The sequence below is a fragment of the Pogoniulus pusillus genome, chromosome 5, assembly GCF_015220805.1.
Source record: "Pogoniulus pusillus isolate bPogPus1 chromosome 5, bPogPus1.pri, whole genome shotgun sequence".
NCBI classification, from domain to species: Eukaryota; Metazoa; Chordata; class Aves; order Piciformes; family Lybiidae; genus Pogoniulus; species Pogoniulus pusillus.
This window is the reverse complement of record NC_087268.1, coordinates 10,574,021-10,594,008: the sequence shown is the minus strand read 5'-3', so window position 1 is coordinate 10,594,008 and position 19,988 is coordinate 10,574,021. Positions and strand designations below refer to the sequence as shown.

Genomic DNA, 19,988 nt, shown 5'->3' with positions numbered 1-19,988 from the left:
ATCCATTGGATGAGTAAGAAAGCTGCAAGCAGGGAATTAATCACAGTGTTAATGAGAAGGAGAAACAGGATAGAATTATGAAAGGGAAAATTCAAGAAGAACATTGAAGCAAATTTTTCCTGTTAGTGGAGTGGAACAGACTCTCCAGGGAACCAGAAGAAATTCAATTATGGTGTTTAAAACTAAGCTGGATAAAACACTAGGAAACAGAAGGAGGAAAATCTGCTACTAACCCTACAAGGAAGAGCCAGATCATCTAACCAGCTTATTCCATCTTGAATGCCTAGGAAGGTATCATAACTTCTGACTATCACATAACCTGGCCTCTGGTGTATGGAAAATGGGTGACATTTCAAAACACTGTTATATTAATTAGGCACTTACTGGAGAAAATTAACAGAGACTCCATTACAAGCAGAAAAATATGTATCAGGTCAACTTCTTTTTATGCTACAGTTTGAGATTGGCAATGTCTTATGTTGTGTTGTAGCTATTACTAAGGAAACACCAGTGATCTAAGCAAGTACTGACGCTACATTTTGATCTCAGCTCTGCTGTTTTGTAAATATGCAGCTTGTTTCATCCATCGTAGAGAATCTTACTTTCAATCTGCTGGACAGAATACTAAAGGATTTTATTTAGGTGTTTAGGGCCTTTATTAAAGCACACAAAGCCTCAAATGAAACGAACCAAAGAAAGTCAACAGGAAACGCAGCAGAGCCAAAACCTTGATATGTCTAGTGAACTACAGAGAGCAGTATGATGAGGGAAGCACTTCTCATGAAGACAAGAGCAAGGAGATGATAGTTTCTGCCTACCTGGAATGTTAGATTAAGGATTCTTGTTTCTGTGTGCTCTTACAGAGAAAAAAAGGAATACTGTAGCTAAACTTTTTGCATATGAGATAAATCCCAGTGAAGTTTTCTGGGTGCCTTTGAAACACTTTGAAATATTGAGTATCCCTCATTTGACATGCAACTTACTAACTGCAAATACTATTGGCAGGGATTAAATGTTTTAAAGGTTGATCTTCTGAAAAGATGACTGGTATTATGCTTTCAACTCCCTTACTAGAGATGACTTTGACATGAGTCAGGGAAAACCCACATAAAGAAGACAGAGTTCATGTATGACGACAAAAGACACAAGGTCTGTATGTTCCAGAAGACTGTTTTCTATAGGTTAAAGAAAAATAATCTATGCTATAAAATTCTTGTATACCCTGCAGGTTAGTTCAGTACTGTCTCACATAATAAAACATGTATAGGGAGAAGGCTGAGATACCTGGACTCCCTGGTTTACCAGTCACGGTGTTTGGAGGCAGAGGTTTTCTTCGCATTTGTGTAGGCTTGACAGGAGGTATAGGTGGACGTTGAGGCCCAGGTGATGTAGTTACTGAATGACATGACAAGATGGGATTATGAGCTATTGCACCTCAAATTCCAGAAACCCAGAAACACATTACAAGTTATGTGCTGACTTCTCAAGCAAGGTTTCCTTTCTCATTTATTATCAGAAGCGGAGAGGTGAGTTTAGGAGCTGAACTGAGTTGTATTTTCAGCCTTAAATTCTTTAGGAGGTATGTGCCATGAAGTTTTAAACCCCATCTTACACTGAAAAAATGTAGCTCCTTTGCCATTTTGTACAAGTGTTTCAGAATTCATTTTCTGTGTATCACTCATTTCTGTCAATGGTAACATCCTGGCAGCAAATAGGACATTTCCTCCCACAATAAACATCACCTCAGTGTCCTTGGAACTCACAAAATTTTGGGCATTTTTTACTTTCTAAATGATAAAACAGGCTGCCCTTGGCTTGAAGCAAAAAGTGTATCAAAAGAGAAATTATTGTTGTGGTCACTTTTTGCTATGCCTTTCAAAAGTAAAAAAAAAATAAATGAAGAAAGTCACTCTCAGTTCATGAACTGACTTGGCTAGACACAGTCACCATTAGAAACTCCTGAAGCACCCAAGTAGGTTGTTTCAGTGTGCAGCTCCAGCCAATATCTATTAAATTCATCTGGTAAGGTTCTTTGACAGAAAAGTCCTAAAGGGTAGTCTAAGCCCTTTAATTCATACTTACAAAACACTTTACTGTGTTTTCCAGACAATTATAAAGGATTTTGTTACACAAAGGAAAGGATTTTCCTTCCACTATTCACTTTTGCATATCTTTCCCCAAGAAAAACACAAACCAAACAGGAAATATGTGCAACACACTTGTTCAACAAAAGAGTTTTTGTATCTAGCAGTGTAAAACCCTCAAGAGTAGTATAATTCTTAAAATGCTGCCAATGTCAACAAATATGCAGGTTGCTTGATACTGAGTTACTGGCTACACAAAGTACCTTGGCCCCTACATATCTGATCTTAGTTTACCCTATAAATAGAGTAACCGTGGGTGAGAAGGGAGCAGATCCAAAGACTCGTTTGGAAGAGCCTTTTAAGAAATACCTACAATATACAAGCAGGAATATCTCTATCATCTGTATCTTTCTCTGTTCCCTTTTTCCTTTTGGGCTTATGCTGTCATTTTATTTATATATATATAAATTAAATGTAAAATCTCTCACATCAAGACAGGAAATACTGCTTTATCTACTCCAGGAAGATTTACTGGTTTTGAAAATAAGTCCCTCCAACCCAAACTATTCTACAATGGTCTCTTCTCCCTAATATCAAGTGAGTGCAAGGAATTGCCCTGAAATTTTATCAGGGGAGATTTAGATTGGTTATCAGGAGAAGTTATTTCTTGAAAGCATAGTCAGGCATTGGAGCAAGCTGCCCAGAGAGGTGGTGGAGTCACTGTCCCTGGAAGTGTTCAAGAAACATGTGGACATGGCACTTCAGGACATGGATTAATGACCATGGTGGTGTTGAGTTGATGGTTGGATTCAATGATCCTAATAGAGGTATTTTCCAACTGAAACAATTCTATGATTCTGTGTTAAGGCCTCAAGAAGAGAGGTGAGATTTCACATGCATACAAGAAAAAGGCAAAACAATGGTAGTTAATTTCAGCAACCATACCCAACTGTCTTTTCTGACTATAGTTAAAGGTATTGGCTTACTTCAAAGCTCTAAAGACTTGACTTAAAACATGTTAATGTCATAAGGTGAGTAAAAACAGATGTAAATGTGCCTTCAGAACTATGTACATTAAAAACATTTCCAGTGTCTGCAAATCACAAGCTGGATTTACTTAAGTACACCCCACTGCCTGACAATCAGTAACAAAAAATACAGAGCACTACCCTTGTGTACAGCTTACAGTTTACATCCAGCTACTAATAGTAGTCGGAGTTATCTTTGCCAAGTGCAATCTTCAGATTGAATAAACTTTATCAGTTTACATCCAGCTACTAATAGTAGTTGGACTTATCTTTGCCAAGTGCAATCTTCAGATTGAATAAACTTTATAAAGATAAAACATTGGTGCTCTCCTGTCAAGATAGGCTCTTGTCTTTGTGCTTGTAAATTCAGTGCCAAGGAAATTCAGCAGGGAGTAGGAGTAAAAAGCAGATTATAAATTTGTTAGAGGCAGGTATTTGTGCCTGTGTTTTAAAATCTAGCAACAGCTTTCCAGAGGGAAAAAAACAGCTAATAGAAGCAGCTACAGCTGAACAGCAAATCCAAGGGTAAAAGTAGAATGATTTTCTTCTCCATCAGTTTTTATGCCAGTAATACACAGCTAAAACAAGCTTTGATCTTGATTGTGCTTATGAAACAAAGAAATTCTCTAAGTGTAAGGGCATTTACAGGTTTGTAAGTACGATTGTGTCCATACATGTGGCATACAAATATACTCTACAGCTTTTAGATGAAGTGGAAGATTTCAAAGAAGATGACTGGAAAAATTGAAATACTAAAGATCTAACTTTGAAGGCCTGCTTGGGTAAGCTGTTTTTCAGTAAAAAAAATATTTTGAATGCTTTGACAATGGGATTGCAAGAGTTGCAAGAAAAGTAAAACTATCAAGCCTGTTATAACACACATATTAAAACCCCCTATTATCCACATGGTTATTTTGCTTCAAGCCTAACATTCTAATTTTCCTAACAATCCTAATAGTCAACAAAACACTTTTATAAATGTGAGGACAATCTGGGTGAGCATTTATCTTATCTTCCCTTGCTATGCAGGAACTATTATTGTGGGAAAAAAATAACCAGTGCTTCCAGTGTTGTGGCTGTCTGATCATAAAGATGTAGTATTGGCTGTGGTCACTTTTAAGTATGTGGCATATGTTAGTGATTAAATAGTGACCATGAGGTATTTTAATCTCTTTCAGCAGTATTCTGGAGACAAGAGAAGGTGTATTGATGAGAATGACTGTGAGGAATTCACTGGCTGCTCAATGGAGTCTCCCCTCAGGCTGCGCCAGGGGAGATTTAGGCTGGAGGTGAGGAGAAAGTTCTTCACTGAGAGAGTCATTGGACACTGGAATGGGCTGCCCGGGGAGGTGGTGGAGTCGCTGTCCCTGGGGCTGTTCAAGGCAAGACTGGATGTGGCACTTGGTGCCATGGTCTAGCCTTGAGTTCTGTGGTAAAGGGTTGGACTTGATTATCTGTGAGGTCTCTTCCAATCCTGATAATACTGTGATACTGTGTGTGAAAATATAAGCAGACGTGGCACCTTTGGACATGGGGTAGTGGCCATGGACAAGTTGGGTAGAAGCTCAGACTTAATGAGCTTAGAGGTTTTAATGATTCTATGAGTTACTTTCTGTTCTTAGTCAAGGTGCTTTTTGTGTAGGAAAGGTGGTGCTTTTATTTTTAATAACTAATTTTTTCTCTCTGAACCTTACCAGAAATTGGCTTTTCCCAGGTATCAATATATTCCAAAGGCTTTTCCACATCCACACCAATTTGTCTGATGATATCTTCAGGTGTATAGACATCATCTGTTTAAAAAAAGAAAATTATTATCTATCATGTCATGGAGTACTTGTATATTGTGTATGTTCAAACCCAGCATATATGGCTCATTTATGTTTTTACTGCTAACTTAGTAATAGCTGTCATCTTCCTATTCCATTAAGTAGAAAGTGATCTGTGGCTAGAGAGTCTGCAATTTAATTTTAAACATTCTTTGAAAGAAATTTATTTAGAAAGAAAGAATTACTAAGAGGTAATAGATGAGTTAAACTAAAATTGGTAGAAAAATAGAGAACATTTTACTTTTTTTGGTATATAGAATAAAATATCCATTGATCCATGCAAACAGCAAAGTTCTTCTCCCCCAAATGTTATCTTTGGTTTTCTTCTATATTGAATGGCTAGAGCAATGTTGACTGAAACATATACCATATTTGGAGTACTGGAGGGAAAGTGTACATAAAATTCAGTTTGTATATGAAGGAAAATCTTACTTAAAAGTTACATAAACACATTCTAAAAAAAAATCTGAAGTAAATTACATTAAAAAGATCAACATAACCACTCCTGGTACAGAACAACTATTTCACATTCTGGTATTTATAGTACAGCTAGACTGTTAAATTGCTATGCTTACCCTATACAAAATAACTGTATTTACTTTATAAAACAGCCAGATATGGTAGCCCGAGAAGATGCATTTCAATTTCATCATGCTTGTGAAAAAATGAAAACAAAAAGAAATTACTCTTTCTCATGACATAGAAGAAAACCCTGTATTTAAACCTGTATTTAAGCTAATGTATTTAAAATAAATAAATATCAAAACTGAGCTAACAAATTCCAGCCCTTGTCCAACACGGCCTAAACATTGCACTCAGATTTATAATCTGGTACTCAGGAGGTTTTTTTAGATTAAACTAATATTTTAACATCATGAAGCTAATAATTTTTCAGTTATGTTACTATTTGACCATTTTTTCTGAGCATACTTAAGGGATTTACAAGTCCATAGTTTGGACATCTTGCTGTCACTAAAATTTCTAAACACATCCTGTGTTTTTATGTGACTGCAATCTGTCTTTGGGTAACTAAAGTGGTTAATTAGATCCTCAGATATTTACAGAAGCAGAATGTTAATCAGTGTTTCATCACCATGGTGTTGAAGGGAGAAGAGGCATGAGAAGACCAGCACCAGCTGGTCACAGTCAGAGTATATTTAGTATAGTTATTTCCTTAGCTTCGTTTCACAACTAATACATTGACAAAATTCACTGGCACATTGACTAAATCCCACAAAATCACTAAGGTATCCATTAAAAGTCTAATTCAGTTTTGCATGTTACAATGTCTACAGAAAGGCCTATCCTGCCTCTTGTAAGCAAATTCAGAATCACAGTCTTTGCTAAGATCCATCATCTTGGAATGAAGAAATTGTTATGGACATTCTAGAAGAAAGAATTAATTATTTTTTTCTCAAGAACTTCCACTGCCTACTAATGAAAGTTAAAATTTCGGGTAGAAAAAAAAGCTGATCAAGCCACAAGATTTCCTTTTTGACAGACTCTCCTTTTGACTGTTTCAATGCACTTTAAAGTTACATGGAAGTTTGTTAGTGTTTTCCTTCCAGGTACCTTCACTATCAAACTGCTTGCTGTATTTATCATAGCATTTACCATTGTGCTGATTTGAGGCTAACCGGAATATTTTAATGAGAGAAATTAGATCATCTCAAACTACCACAACCTTATACTAGCTAGTTTAACTTGCTTATTATAAGCATTTTGACTTGACATATTCATTCTAACTTTTAACAGAACTGAGAATGGATGTTTTGCTTGCATGAGTGTTTGTGTCTCGCTTTTATGTTGCTGGAAATACTGCTATGGTCTGGAGGGCAGAAGGGCTCTGCAGCGGGACCTTGACCGCCTGGACAGATGGGCAGAGGCCAATGGGATGGCATTCAATAGCTCCAAGTGCAGGGTGCTGCACTTTGGCCACAACAACCCCATGCAGAGATACAGGCTGGGGTCAGAGTGGCTGGAGAGCAGCCAAACAGAGAGGAATCTGGGGGTACTGATTGATACCCACCTGAACATGAGCCAGCAGTGTGCCCAGGTGGCCAAGAGAGCCAGTGGCATCCTGGCCTGCATCAGGAATGGTGTGGTCAGCAGGAGCAGGGAGGTCATTCTGCCCCTGTACTCTGCACTGGTTAGACCACACCTTGAGTACTGTGTTCAGTTCTGGGCCCTCCAGTTTAGGAGGGACATCAAAATGCTTGAGTGTGTCCAGAGCAGGGCGACGAGGCTGGGGAGAGGCCTTGAGCACAGCCCTACGAGGAGAGGCTGAGGGAGCTGGGATTGGTTAGCCTGGAGAAGAGGAGGCTCAGGGGAGATCTTATTGCTGTCTACAACTACCTGAGGGGTGGTTGTGGCCAGGAGGAGGTTGCTCTCTTCTCTCAGGTGGCCAGCACCAGAGCAAGAGGACACAGCCTCAAGCTACGTCAGGGGAGATTTAGGCTGGAGGTGAGGAGAAAGTTCTTCACTGAGAGAGTCATTGGACACTGGAATGGGCTGCCCGGGGATGTGGTGGAGTCACCGTCCCTGGGGCAGTTCAAGGCAGGATTGGACGTGGCACTTGGTGCCATGGTCTAGCCTTGAGCTCTGTGGTAAAGGGTTGGACTTGATGATCTGTGAGGTCTCTTCCAACCTTGGGGATACTGTGAAAACTAACCACTGAAACTTTAATAGCATAAATGTCATTAGGAAGTGGATTATTTTAAGGGAAGAACTGGAAAAAGTACCTCTGATAAAACAAACTGAAATACCTCAATACTCAAGTTCCTCTAGAACTTGGATGTACACCCACAGATTCAAAAACAAAATATAAAATAGAACACAATGTTAGTAACTACATTAATGGCACTGAACTATCTCTCACTTTCACATGGGAAATGGAAGTGCTGCTCAAAGTTTGTTTGGTGAAGGTTGCCCAGAGATGTAACAGATCATAGAATCAACCAGGTTGGATGAGTCCTCCAAGATCATCCAGTCCAACCTAGCACCCAGCCCTAGCCAGGGCTGATCTTCAGCCTACTATCTATCAGTACCCCCAGGTCCCTCTCCTCTTGGCTGCTTTCCAGCCTCTCAGTCCCCAGCCTGTAGTGCTGCTTGGGGTTGTTGTGGCCAAAGTGCAGAACCCTGCACTTGGCCTTGTTAAATGTCATCCCATCATCAGAAGCTTTTAAACCATTCATATTGAATAACAATAGATAAGAAAAATCCACCTGAACAAGTTGTTAAGTACACTGAAACAAATTCAAAATACCACGTCAGTAAGATAAAATTCTAGATAAAATGGCTAAAGTATGGTAGAAAAAGAAAAGAAAAGTGGGTCATGAGGAGGCCTCTTTCTCACAGTCAAGTTTATCACCTGGCACTGCAGCTAGCCAGGAAACTGAAAAGCCTGCCAGGAAACCAGCCACAATCCCATGTGCTGCTGCTGGAAAACACAAACTCCACTGCTTATCATACAGGCTGCCAAGCACACTCTCCGTGAGGTGAAACAACTTTGCACTGATGCTAATGAGCACAATCAGGAAGAATTGGAGAGCGTTCAACAGTAGTGCCATCCCAGCAAGGAATTACAAGTTCCATACTAGCCTTCAAACTACAGACTATCTATGGATCTTCAGTAAATGTGCTCTTCTTCAGAGAAATAAAGTATGTGCTGTCTAAAGGTAATCATAGAATCATACAATCAACCAGGTTGGAAGAGACCTCCAAGATCATCCAGTCCAACCTATCCCCCAGCCCTAGCCAGTCAACTAGACCATGGCACTAAGTGCCTCAGCCAGGCTTTGCTTGAAGACCCCCAGGGACGGTGCCTCCACCACTTCCCTGGGCAGCCCATTCCAATGGGAAATCACTCTCTCTGTGAAGAACTTCTTCCTAATATCCAGCCTAGACCTACCCTGGCACAACTTGAGACTGTGTCCTCTTGTTCTGTTGCTGGTTGCCTGGCAGAAGAGACCAACCCCCACCTGGCTACAACCTCCCTTCAGGTAGTTGTAGACAACAATGAGGTCACCCCTGAGCCTCCTCTTCTCCAGGCTAAACACCCCCAGCTCCCTCAACCTCTCCTCATAGGATTTGTGCTCCAGGCCCCTCACCAGCTTTGTTGCCCTTCTCTGGACATGTTCCAGCACCTCAACATCTTTCTTGAATTGAGGGGCCCAGAACTGGACACAGTACTCAAGGTGTGGCCTGACCAGTGCTGAGTACAGGGGAAGAATAACCTCCCTTGTCCTACTGGCCACACTGTTCCTGATCTAGGCCAGGATGCCATTGGCTCTCTTGGCCACCTGGGCACACTGCTGGCTCATCTTCAATGTAAACAGCATTGACAACATTATTTTGATTGGATGGAAAAATCAAGGACATTTGATAAAAGAAAAATTACTTTTCCCTACACCAAACCAGCATTTTGAATAAATCTTTGTGCTTATGGATGTATAGTATCCTTGTGTGTAAGGACATGTAAACTGAAGTGACAATTCTCATTCTCTTCATCATCCATCCATTTGGATCTTTCTTGCTGATGAACTATTACAACCTGAATATCACATACTCCAAATACAAGAGAGTCAGAATATAAGTAGGTCCAAAATAAATCTACCATGTACATATAAAGTAGCTATAAAGATACCAGGCTTTAAGGCTTTCTTACAAAGCCTTTTGACTTGGATTTTAACAACTGGGCAACCCTACTCAACACGGTGGTTTTCAGTAATTATTTTACACCTATCACAGAATTCTAGGGGTTGAAATAGAACTTGAGACCATTGAGTTCAGCCTCTCTGCCAAAAACAAGATTACCTAGGGCTGGCCACACAGAAACGTGTCCAGGCAGGTTTGGAAAGCCTCCAGAGAATGACACTTCAACAACTCCTCTGGGCAGCGTGTTCTAGTTCTCTGGCACCCTCACAGGAAATTTTTCCCTTGTGTTGAGGTGGAAATTCCTGTGTTTCAGTTTGTGTTTGTTACTCCTTGTCCTGTCACTGGGCGTCATTGAAAAAAAAAACCCACCAAAAACTGGCTTCATCTTCTTGCCACCTACCCTTCAGATATTTGGAAACAGATCAGATCCCCTCTGAGCTTTCTCCAGGCTAAACATCCCCAGGTCTCTCAGTCTTTCCCCAGCAGAAAGATGTTTCAGTCCCTTCATCATCATCATCATAGCATCTGTTGGACACTCTCCAGTAGTTCCCTGTCATTCTTGAACTGGGGACCCCAGAATTTGACACAGTACTCCAGATGAGGCCTCACTAGGGCAGAGTAGAGGGCCAAGAGAACCTCTCTCAATCTGCTGGACACAGTTTTCTTAATGAGAGGGCACATAGTTCCCTCATGGTCAACTTACTGCCCACCAGGACTCCAAGATCCTTCTTTGTGGAACCACTTTCCATCATTTATCATCTGAAAATCATTAGAAACCAGTAGCCACATAATAATCTATCTGTGTGTTTACACTGACTGCTTATAAACATAATTTTGTAAAGGCACTTGGGATTATATAGCATGACCAATAGCAGCAACTGCATACTACACTCTGAGAAATTAACTTGTATAACCAAACACAACATAATACTTATCATGGCTAAAGACAACTTGAGGAAGTTACATTCAGTCTTTTACTGTTAAGTCAAAACTGTGGTTTTACCTGTTGATGGCACAATCCACTTTGGCAGCCCAGGTGCTTTTGTTCTTGCTGGTGCTACTGTGGTTTCAATAAGAGCTGTGTGACAGAAAAAAAGAAAAAGTTCCATGAGAAGAAAACCCAAACCACTTTTGTATGATTCCAACTATTCCTCAGTAGAGAAGAAAAAGCAGTGTTTGCTGTGATGATATGTAGAGATTTGGTCTCTCTATTTCTCATTTGAAAGGGCTTTACATTGAGACTGGTTAATTAGAAATATCCCTCCCCCCCTTTTTTTTTTTTCACCCTATCCCCATCAACTCTTAACATTCTGCTGTGAATAGGTGAAAATAATTAATCAATCTCATCCCCATCCCAAATTGAATAAATTATTATTACCAGGTTTGGTCTGTGACCTATCAGATGGCTTTGGTCTTGCAGAAGTGAGACGTGTTTTATGAGGTGCTAGAAGAAATAAGGTTCAGTTTAAATCCTATATGTAAAAGGAACACAGTGCAGTGTAATTCATCAGAGAAAAAACAGTCCATGCACCAATGGCGTACAGCAAAATGGATATATGAGAATTGTATGAGTTCCAATCCAAAATGCATGTTGAAAATGCCAGTTTCTTTAGTGGTCAGATGACTCCAACATGCACCAGTCTGACTAGTTTAAGTTTAGGAAAGGATTTACAGCCAGTTACCCAACTGTATATAGACACAGAGTTCGCTCTGCAAAGTATCTGTGGCCTTAAGACATTTAATTAGGTTCTGTAAAAAGCAAACAAATGAAACCCCTCAAAATAAAATACTAAGTGCCCCCCAAATGAAATATTCAGGTAAAACCATGAAACATTAAAATGCCACTGAGAAAACAACTGGAAGCCTTCCAAAGCAGGCACTGTGTAGGGCTCTCGAAGCACAGTGTCATCACAAAGGTTAAAATTTGAAGTCAATCTCTTCTTAATGCTTCCTTTTGTTTGCCCAATTAATTAATTGTCACTTTTGTTGTCACAGAAGCTGTGCGAATCAGACTGAAAGCTACAAGCAGCAGTCATTGTGTCAAACAATCCAATTCTTGAATTTTAAAATAAATAAAGCCAGCCATTTGATATTTGAATCTAATAAATGATTCTCTCCACAACACTTAATCCAGGCTCTCTGAGGTGCCAGAGAACATACTATGCAAGAACAAACGTATTATTCGTGTTTTGACATTTATGTTTGGATAAAGCTTTAACAGATTTACATTTGGTAATTTATAAGGAAAACTGTGGAAGTCAATTCCATTTATGTCTGCAATGCTATGAGGGTCCAGTACACAGCATTAATGCTTTTAAAAGCTTCATATCATCTTTGAGAAAATATTTGTTCAGAGTAATGAACAAAAAGCATCTGATGAGAGGGAAAATAAATTATTATGTTGCATATCTGAAATAGTTTTAAAGGTATTTGTGAACAGATTATTAAACCTTAAAGCATACTGATTTCACTTAAGGTCTACAGACTCTCAATACATCCATTTATGAAAATCCTAAGAATTACCTGAACTGAACCGTGGAATTTCAGTTGCCAGAGCTGTTTTGGGCTTGGGTGAAATGTGGTACGTTTCATTTGGAGCTGAAAGTGAAGATATTATTGTCTGTCAAATGCAAATAACTTCCTTTGAAGTATAAGACACCACAAGTGGAAGGAAAATTCAAACTGTCTTTGTGCAGACCATTAAAAAAAAAAAAGCCAGTGCTAGAATCATACTTTATTATAAAGACTTTAACAAGACTTTGTCAGTCTTTATAAAGACATTTCAAGACTGGGAAGATATATATCATTACTAAATCAGGCAAAAGAAGATGATCAGGCAGTGCCTTTTTAATTGACTTCTCAGCCTTGTCCATGAAGTATTTACTTTTAGAAATGATTGCAGTCAGGCAAAAGAAGATGATCAGGCAATGCCTTTTTAATTGACTTCTCAGCCTTGTCCATGAAGTATTTACTTTTAGAAGTGATTGCAGTCAGGCAAAAGAAGATGATCAGGCAGTGCCTTTTTAATTGACTTCTCAGCCTTGTCCATGAAGTATTTACTTTTAGAAATGATTGCAGTCAGGCAAAAGAAGATGATCAGGCAATGCCTTTTTAATTGACTTCTCAGCCTTGTCCATGAAGTATTTACTTTTAGAAGTGATTGCAGTCAGGCAAAAGAAGATGATCAGGCAGTGCCTTTTTAATTGACTTCTCAGCCTTGTCCATGAAGTATTTACTTTTAGAAATGATTGCAGTCAGGCAAAAGGAGATGATCAGGCAGTGCCTTTTTAATTGACTTCTCAGCCTTGTCCATGAAGTGTGTATTTTTAGAAATAATTGCATGAATGGAAAAGAAATAGCTGGGAAATTAAAGCCATCACATTTTTTACATGCACTCTAATGGAACTAACAAATGAACATGCAATAAAGATACAATAAGATATTTCTGTTGATTAAAGTGTAGACTTAGCCATAGAGCAAAAGCAGAGAAAGTGAAGTTTTATGAAAAATAAACTGACTTCGTACTCTCATTACCTAAAGTCATTTTGGACCCATCAACAACATGAACTGTTATAAGGTTAATTGATCCCAGGTGTGTTGCCCTTGGAGCTACAAGAAATAACACATTGTTCTGTGAGAAGTGAAATTAAAGAAGATGATTTTCACAAAGGATCTCTGTCCTTTGTTTCCTACAAAACCTGTCTATTCATCTGCTAAGGCAATTTGAACAGATGTCAGACAGACATGTCTTCTGAATAGTCTGGAGCTATTTTCATGCTTACAGCCAGACAGTGCAACTATTCTATTGGGCCTCTACCAACTTCGGAACAAATGCCCTAAACGTGGGAGCTCTGAAAGTGTTTGGTCCTTCTCACACTGAATGTCTTAATTCTAAAAGCTTGTAGCAATACATTTACCCTTCAGACATTCTTCCCTCACTCAAATTTAATTGAATGTACTGAAAGATATCCAAATTACTGGATGAAAGGGAAGAGATTGACAGGCAGAGGCACACACTACATAGAATCGTTCTGGTTGAAATAGATCATCAAGTCCAACCATCAACCTAAGACCACCATAGCCACCAAACCATGTCCTGAAGTGCCATGTCCACATTTTCTTCAGACACCTCCAGGGTCTATGGCTTCTAGCACCAACCTGGACAGTTTGTTCTGAAGTCTGACCACTCTTCCAGTTAAGAAATGTTTTCTAATATCCAGCTTAAACCTTCCCTGCCACAGATTCAGGCCATTTCCTCTAGTTCTAACACCTGATATTAGGGAGAAGAGACCAACCCCCACCTCATTCCAACCTCATTTCAGGTAGCTGTGAGATCAGTGAAGCCTCCTCTTCCACAGACTGAAAAAAAATCTCAGCTCCCTCAGCTTGCTTCTCATAAGACTTGTTCTCTGGACTCGTCACCAGCTTTGTTGCCCTTCTTTGAACATGCTACAGGACCTCAATGTCTTCTTGAGAAGCCCAAAACTGAACCCCATGTTCAAGGCGTGGCCTCACCAGTGCCAAGTACAGGGGTACAATCACTTCCCTACTCCTGCTGGCCACAATATTCCTCATCTAGGCCAAGATGGTGTAGAATTTCTTGGCCACCTGGGCACACTGCTGGCCCATGTTCAGACATCTGTCAACTAGCACACCCAGGTCCTTTTCTGTCAGGCAGTTTTCCAGCCAGTCTGCCTCAGACCTATAGCATTGCATAGTGTTGTTGTGATCCAAGTGGAGGACCTAGCACTTGGCTTTGTTAAACTTTATACACCTGATGTACCAATTCAGCATGTCCAGATCCCTCTGTAAAGCCTTCCTACCCCCAAGCAGATCAACATTCCCATCCAATTTGTTGTCATCTGCAAACTTCCTGAGGGTGCACTCAATTCCCTCATCGAGATAATTGATAAAGTTATGTCTTTGTCTTTCAGAGACAAGGTTAAAATATGGAAGCCGGACAGGGTAGTGGCTAAACAGTGCCATTGGTTTTTAACAGTTTTTAAACTTTCTTAGCAGTAGTTTATTTTGCATATGTACCATTGTAATGAATTAAAAATTTAAATGAAAAGAATAAATCTGAAAAATCTGCTTTCAAAAACCGTTCACATGAAACTAAATTTATAGTGCTACCACAGTACAACATCTCATTCAACTGGGACTTAGGATCTACCTTGATTACTTAATAGAAAACTTTTCAGAATAGGCTTTTAGAAAATAAATCTTTCTCCTGGACTGTTCTCCTGTCTCCTGGACCGTTTATTTTGATTGTCATAGTTTTATATACATATATGTATGCTTCTTGAATGAATAGAAACTGCCTAAATTCTTTTTTTTTTTTTGCTATATCAGAAGGGCTAGAAGCCTGAAAGAAAAAACATGGGGAAATCACAGAATCATAGAATCAACCAGGTTGGAAGAGACCTCAAAGATCATCCAGTCCAACCTAGCACCCAGCCCTAGCCAGTCAACTAGACCATGGTACTAAATGCCTCAGCCAGGCTTTGCTTGAACACCTCCAGGGATGGTGCCTCCACCACCTCCCTGGGCAGCCCATTCCAATGCCAATCACTCTCTCTGGGAAGAGCTTCATCCTAACATCCAGCCTATACTTTTCTTGGCACAACTTGAGACTGTGTCCCTTTGTTCTATTGGTGGTTGCCTGGGAGAAGAGGCCACCCCCCACCTGGCTGCCATTTAACCTATTTGCCTAAAACTAAAATATTAGTGGTTTGGAGGTTAGATCAGAGTAGGAAAGACAAAAAAAGTTGGTCTTTCTTCTAAACATGTTGTCACTCCACCCCTAACTAATTTTTTTCTCCTCTTAACCTTCCTCCCTATTACTTTTAATGGAAATAGTTTACACCCAGGGTGAAACTGAGGTATCATCATCCTTCATTATAACTATGCATCCCTGAATCATAGTCAGAATTGTTTCAGTTGTAAAAGACCTCCAAGATCAATGAGTCCAACTGTCAACCTATAAGAGGGAACCTGTACTCTTAGTAACTATTTTGGACTGAGATTCTGTAAGAGAAGTTTCTGAAGTATTTAAAAAATTGAAGCAAATTTCTTTAGGGTAGTAATATTCCCCAAATAAAAATTAACTTGGCAAAGCTGGGTACAGATGCATGTTTTTACTGAACTCCTCACATTTTTAACGGCTACTGCACACCAATTCAACAAATATCTTTAAAAAAATCCGACTGTATTAACATCTTCTCTCCATGGAACCTGAAGCAATTCTTATGATATCAAAGAAAATGCCCAAGAACTGCATGATTAACACATTCTGAGCTGAACAATGATACTTATTTCTGCCTGCAGATCATGCATATCACGATCGCTGTCTTGAACGACAGCAAGAAGTGCAACTAAGGCAGTACCACAATGACATTTTTAAAGTCACAAGTTTAAATTACCAGTTTTAGTCTGTAGTACTTCTGGCTCAACAGATGTTTTGGGTTTGGAAGGAATGAGCAGTGTTTCTTTTGGAGCTGAAAAAAAAAAGAAGGAAGAGTATTATTTTATTCTTCAGAAGTCATGATCCAATGCCATATTTAGCCCACAGAAAATGCATGCCTCAAATGCCTGGAAAAAAGACAATAATAACTCCATGGGCTTCTGGAACCTGAAACAAAATGTCTATCCAATACACAGAGAAGTCCTAGCACTGTGCTGTAGAATAAGTTGAGTTAGAGGATAAAATTCTGGCTCTAGAAGAAAAATTAGACCACTGAATTTGGTTGGACATCTGACCAAGGCAGGCTTCTGACCAAATACATGCCGTAGGCTATTTCTGTTTTACTTTTAGGCTAGAATTGAGAGGCATCCCTATTAAGAAACAGGAAAAGAACGTTACACAAAATACCACAACAGAGCATGTTGTCCAGAAATTTCTTCAGTGAAAAATTAAAAATACCTGCATCTTAACTTTAAGGAAATTTATTTACCCATTGTTGCCCTTGAATGCTCAGTGGTAGTAGATTTTGCAATAACTGGTTGTGGAGTTGTCTGATGTATTGCTGTGAAGGAGAAAATGTGAAGAATCTTAGAATATTAAACTGCAATAGAAATGAAGTAGTATTCGCACTGTTTCTTTCAAAATGATCCAAACTAAAGAGTAGGAGAGTAGCTTAAAAACCAACTGCTGACAGACAGCATCTTCCTATTAGCTTCTCATATATATTCCTTCTGTAACAAAACTAGGAAGACACTCAGCTCCCTGTAACTGTTTTTCAGGTTACTTTTGTTTCAGTTTTAGCACAGAATTGTAGAATAGTTTGAGCTGGAAGGGAATTTAAAGGCCATCTAAATCAACACCCCCTTCAATGGACAGGGACACCTTCCACTAGACCAGGTTGCTCAAAGCCCTGTCCAACCTGGCCTTGAATACCTCCTGGGAGGGAGGCATCCACAACCTTCATGAGCAGCCCATTCCAAAGTCTCACCACCCTCACTGTAAAGAATTTAATTTTAATATCCAGTCTAAACCTACCATCTTCCATCTTCAATCCATTCCCCCTCATCTTGTTACTACAAGTCCTGGTAGAATGTCAGTTGCTTGTTGTACAAGACATTGCAAAGTTCTGTTACACTTTATGGATTAAAAGAAGTGCTCACAGATAAGTATCTTTGTGATACAGTAAAGTATACTTCAGATACTTCAGAGAAGTAATCAGAGAGAACTCAGTCTATAGAAATTTGTCAATACTCACATGACTACCTTTTGGTCATTATTTATGTGTAACAGAAAGGTGGAAAACTCTTTCTGATGCTAAACTACAGATTCTACTATTATTTTCAGTGTAGTTTTGGCATGCTTCAAACTGGAAGACTTAGAGTGTAATGCATTGATTTCAGCACAAAACCAGGTATGAGTAATTCTGTTAAGAGGCACAATACCCAAGGCTAAGGGAAAGAATGATTAAATACAAATACACAGAAGTAAAAAAACGACTCCTTTACCAGGTTTGGTGTGTGGCACTCTTGGTTTTTCAGATGTTTTTGGCTTGGTATGAACAAACTGTTTTTCAGTTGGAACTGAAATAAAAACAAAGCACACCCAGAACAATAACTGAAAAAAACTGCAGTGCTTTCATAGCACACAAGAAGGATGGCTTGGTCTGTAATAAGATAAAACTGAAAATTAATCAGTTGAAATTACTGCAAAGAAAGGAAAACAAGTTAAATAAAGACACAAAGGGATTTCCCCAAAATTGCACACAAAATTTTCACTTTGCATGAATCAGTAAAGAACACGGCCACAAAGAGCATATAGGAGAATAATGGAACAAAAATGGACTGTGGAAGCCTTCATCTTCCACCTCTGTCATTCCTGAGTATATGACGATTTGGCTTTTAGGGGACTTGATTTACAGATTATTTGTTCTTACATTTAAACTATTCAATCTTGTTACCTTCATGCTGTTGTGTTAAAAACTCTTGCCATGTTGGCATCTTTTACTGCTACAGGTTATCCTAGCACTTGCTAGCCTATGACACACACCAGTGTGAGAAATCTTCATGCTTGTCTCAAGCAATACTCCTGCTGCATATTTAACAAAGACTGCTCAAGCAACACTACTGCTTGGATTCACTGTTCTTATTTGGTCTACATCTGACATCTAAGATAAGAAGAATTAATTCTTCGCTAATGTTTAATGTATTTAAGCAAGTTTTACCAAAATAGGTGACTAGAAGCTAGACCAGAAGCTAGCTTTAAAAGCTAGCATTTGATTTTGAGGGTCACATAGCTAGTATATGTTTTAGTATATGCTATGTTATATAGTTGACACCTTACCATTTGCTTCTGCAGGTTCCTTCTACCACAAAGAAAAAAGCAGAAGAGTATTTTAGGATGACACGATCCATAATTCAGATGCAGAAATTATAGGAATCACTACATGCCCTTTAAATAAATTCTCCTTTCACTTGAAAATATATAAAATCTGAAGGAATTAAATCATCCTGACTGGAAAGGCTACAAGATAGTGAAAAGAACCTTCAAGGGTACATGGACTCATGCATCATTACCCTTAACAAGACCAAAGGGTAGGCAAGTACCCAGAAGCAGAGCAAAAATTCATTATTATTTTTTAATATCATGTAATGAGCTCTCTCTAAAAAGATCTTCTTTATCACAAATGAAAAATAGAGTAATTATTTATGAAATACACTTGATTACCCAATGTTGCCTTTGTTCTTTCAGGAATATGAGGAATCATAGAAGTGTGTGGTTCATGGAAGGTTGGAATGGTTTCTGTTGGAAAAAATGTCAATAAATGTTCAGAATATTCAAGAGACTCTCTCTGTCCCTCCTGCCCTCTACAAAACACCAGGCCTTCAGCACTATACCATATATACCACAAAAGAGATGCTTTAAAACAGCAGTGGGCATTTAGTCTCAGAGATTTATAGCCACAGAGTTGGTCTTTTTTATTTGTTTCTAACACTTAGATATTTTAAGACAAACAACAACAACCCTTTAGTGAAATAATGGCTTATATTATAGATGTCAGTCAGACATACGATAGGGAATTTCCTAATTAAAATATAACTGATGGGAATTCTCAGTCTAATCTGGATGAAAGTGTGTATATAAAGATGTACTGCAACAGTTCCTAAGAGCTTCAAAAACAGGGTGCAAACAGCTGAAGGGTGTTGCTCACATACAAATTCTGACTAACTTTTTATTGTTATTTTAAACACACTGGTCACTACTACTTCTTCTGGCAATATCCACATAGTCTATATATATACATATATATATATATATATACATATATATATATATATATATATATACATATATAAATAATTGCCTGGAACAAGTTGTAGTTTCCATTAGCATCATATTCAGTGATTTCAAATGATTAAATGATCTAAAAAAATAAATTCTTTTTGCACTGAAAAAGCTGAAAAGCCAATAAGCATCAGCAAATGTACTGTTGGTAACACCTCCCACTGCCCACCCTGAAAGCAGTTGCTCAGTTAGCAACATCAGATTGGCGTAAGAGCAGATAATTTACCAGGTTTGCTGTATGGAGCATCTGGGGTATGAGCTGCTTTAGGTTTAAAAGGAGTATGTTGTGGTTCTTTAGGAGCTGAAAGAAAAGATCTGTTTTAAAGGTTTATACTCTTCAGAAATTAGACATACCTACAACACAGATGCTGCATGTTTCATGCATGCAAAGGAAAACAAAATCCCTATATGAGAGACTGAAAAAATGAAGTATCAGATACATACACAAATTTAGAGAGAAAAGGAAATAAGGAATGAAAACGTGGGTGGAAAATTGATCAAGTAAGCAAAATCTGGAGTCAAGCAATAAAGGCTGAAAGAACACAGAAAACTACAGCAGAGATGTTTCCATCTGTATTTCAGAGCTTGT

The 19,988-nt window shown here is 38.8% G+C and overlaps 1 protein-coding gene across 1 annotated transcript in view; it reads right to left on the bottom strand.

Moving 5' to 3' along the window:
- ABI3BP (ABI family member 3 binding protein) overlaps positions 1-19,988 on the bottom strand; it is a 165,356-nt gene that overhangs the window by 35,769 nt on the left and 109,599 nt on the right. The window contains exons 40-50 of the mRNA XM_064143939.1: positions 19,626-19,700; positions 18,782-18,856; positions 17,563-17,637; positions 16,548-16,619; positions 16,017-16,091; positions 13,129-13,203; positions 12,118-12,192; positions 10,973-11,038; positions 10,598-10,672; positions 4,807-4,902; positions 1,285-1,395 (exon numbers count right to left, since the gene is read on the bottom strand). Coding sequence (XP_064000009.1) covers positions 1,285-1,395; positions 4,807-4,902; positions 10,598-10,672; positions 10,973-11,038; positions 12,118-12,192; positions 13,129-13,203; positions 16,017-16,091; positions 16,548-16,619; positions 17,563-17,637; positions 18,782-18,856; positions 19,626-19,700 — 870 coding nt within the window. The remainder of the gene's footprint in view (positions 1-1,284; positions 1,396-4,806; positions 4,903-10,597; positions 10,673-10,972; positions 11,039-12,117; positions 12,193-13,128; positions 13,204-16,016; positions 16,092-16,547; positions 16,620-17,562; positions 17,638-18,781; positions 18,857-19,625; positions 19,701-19,988) is intronic.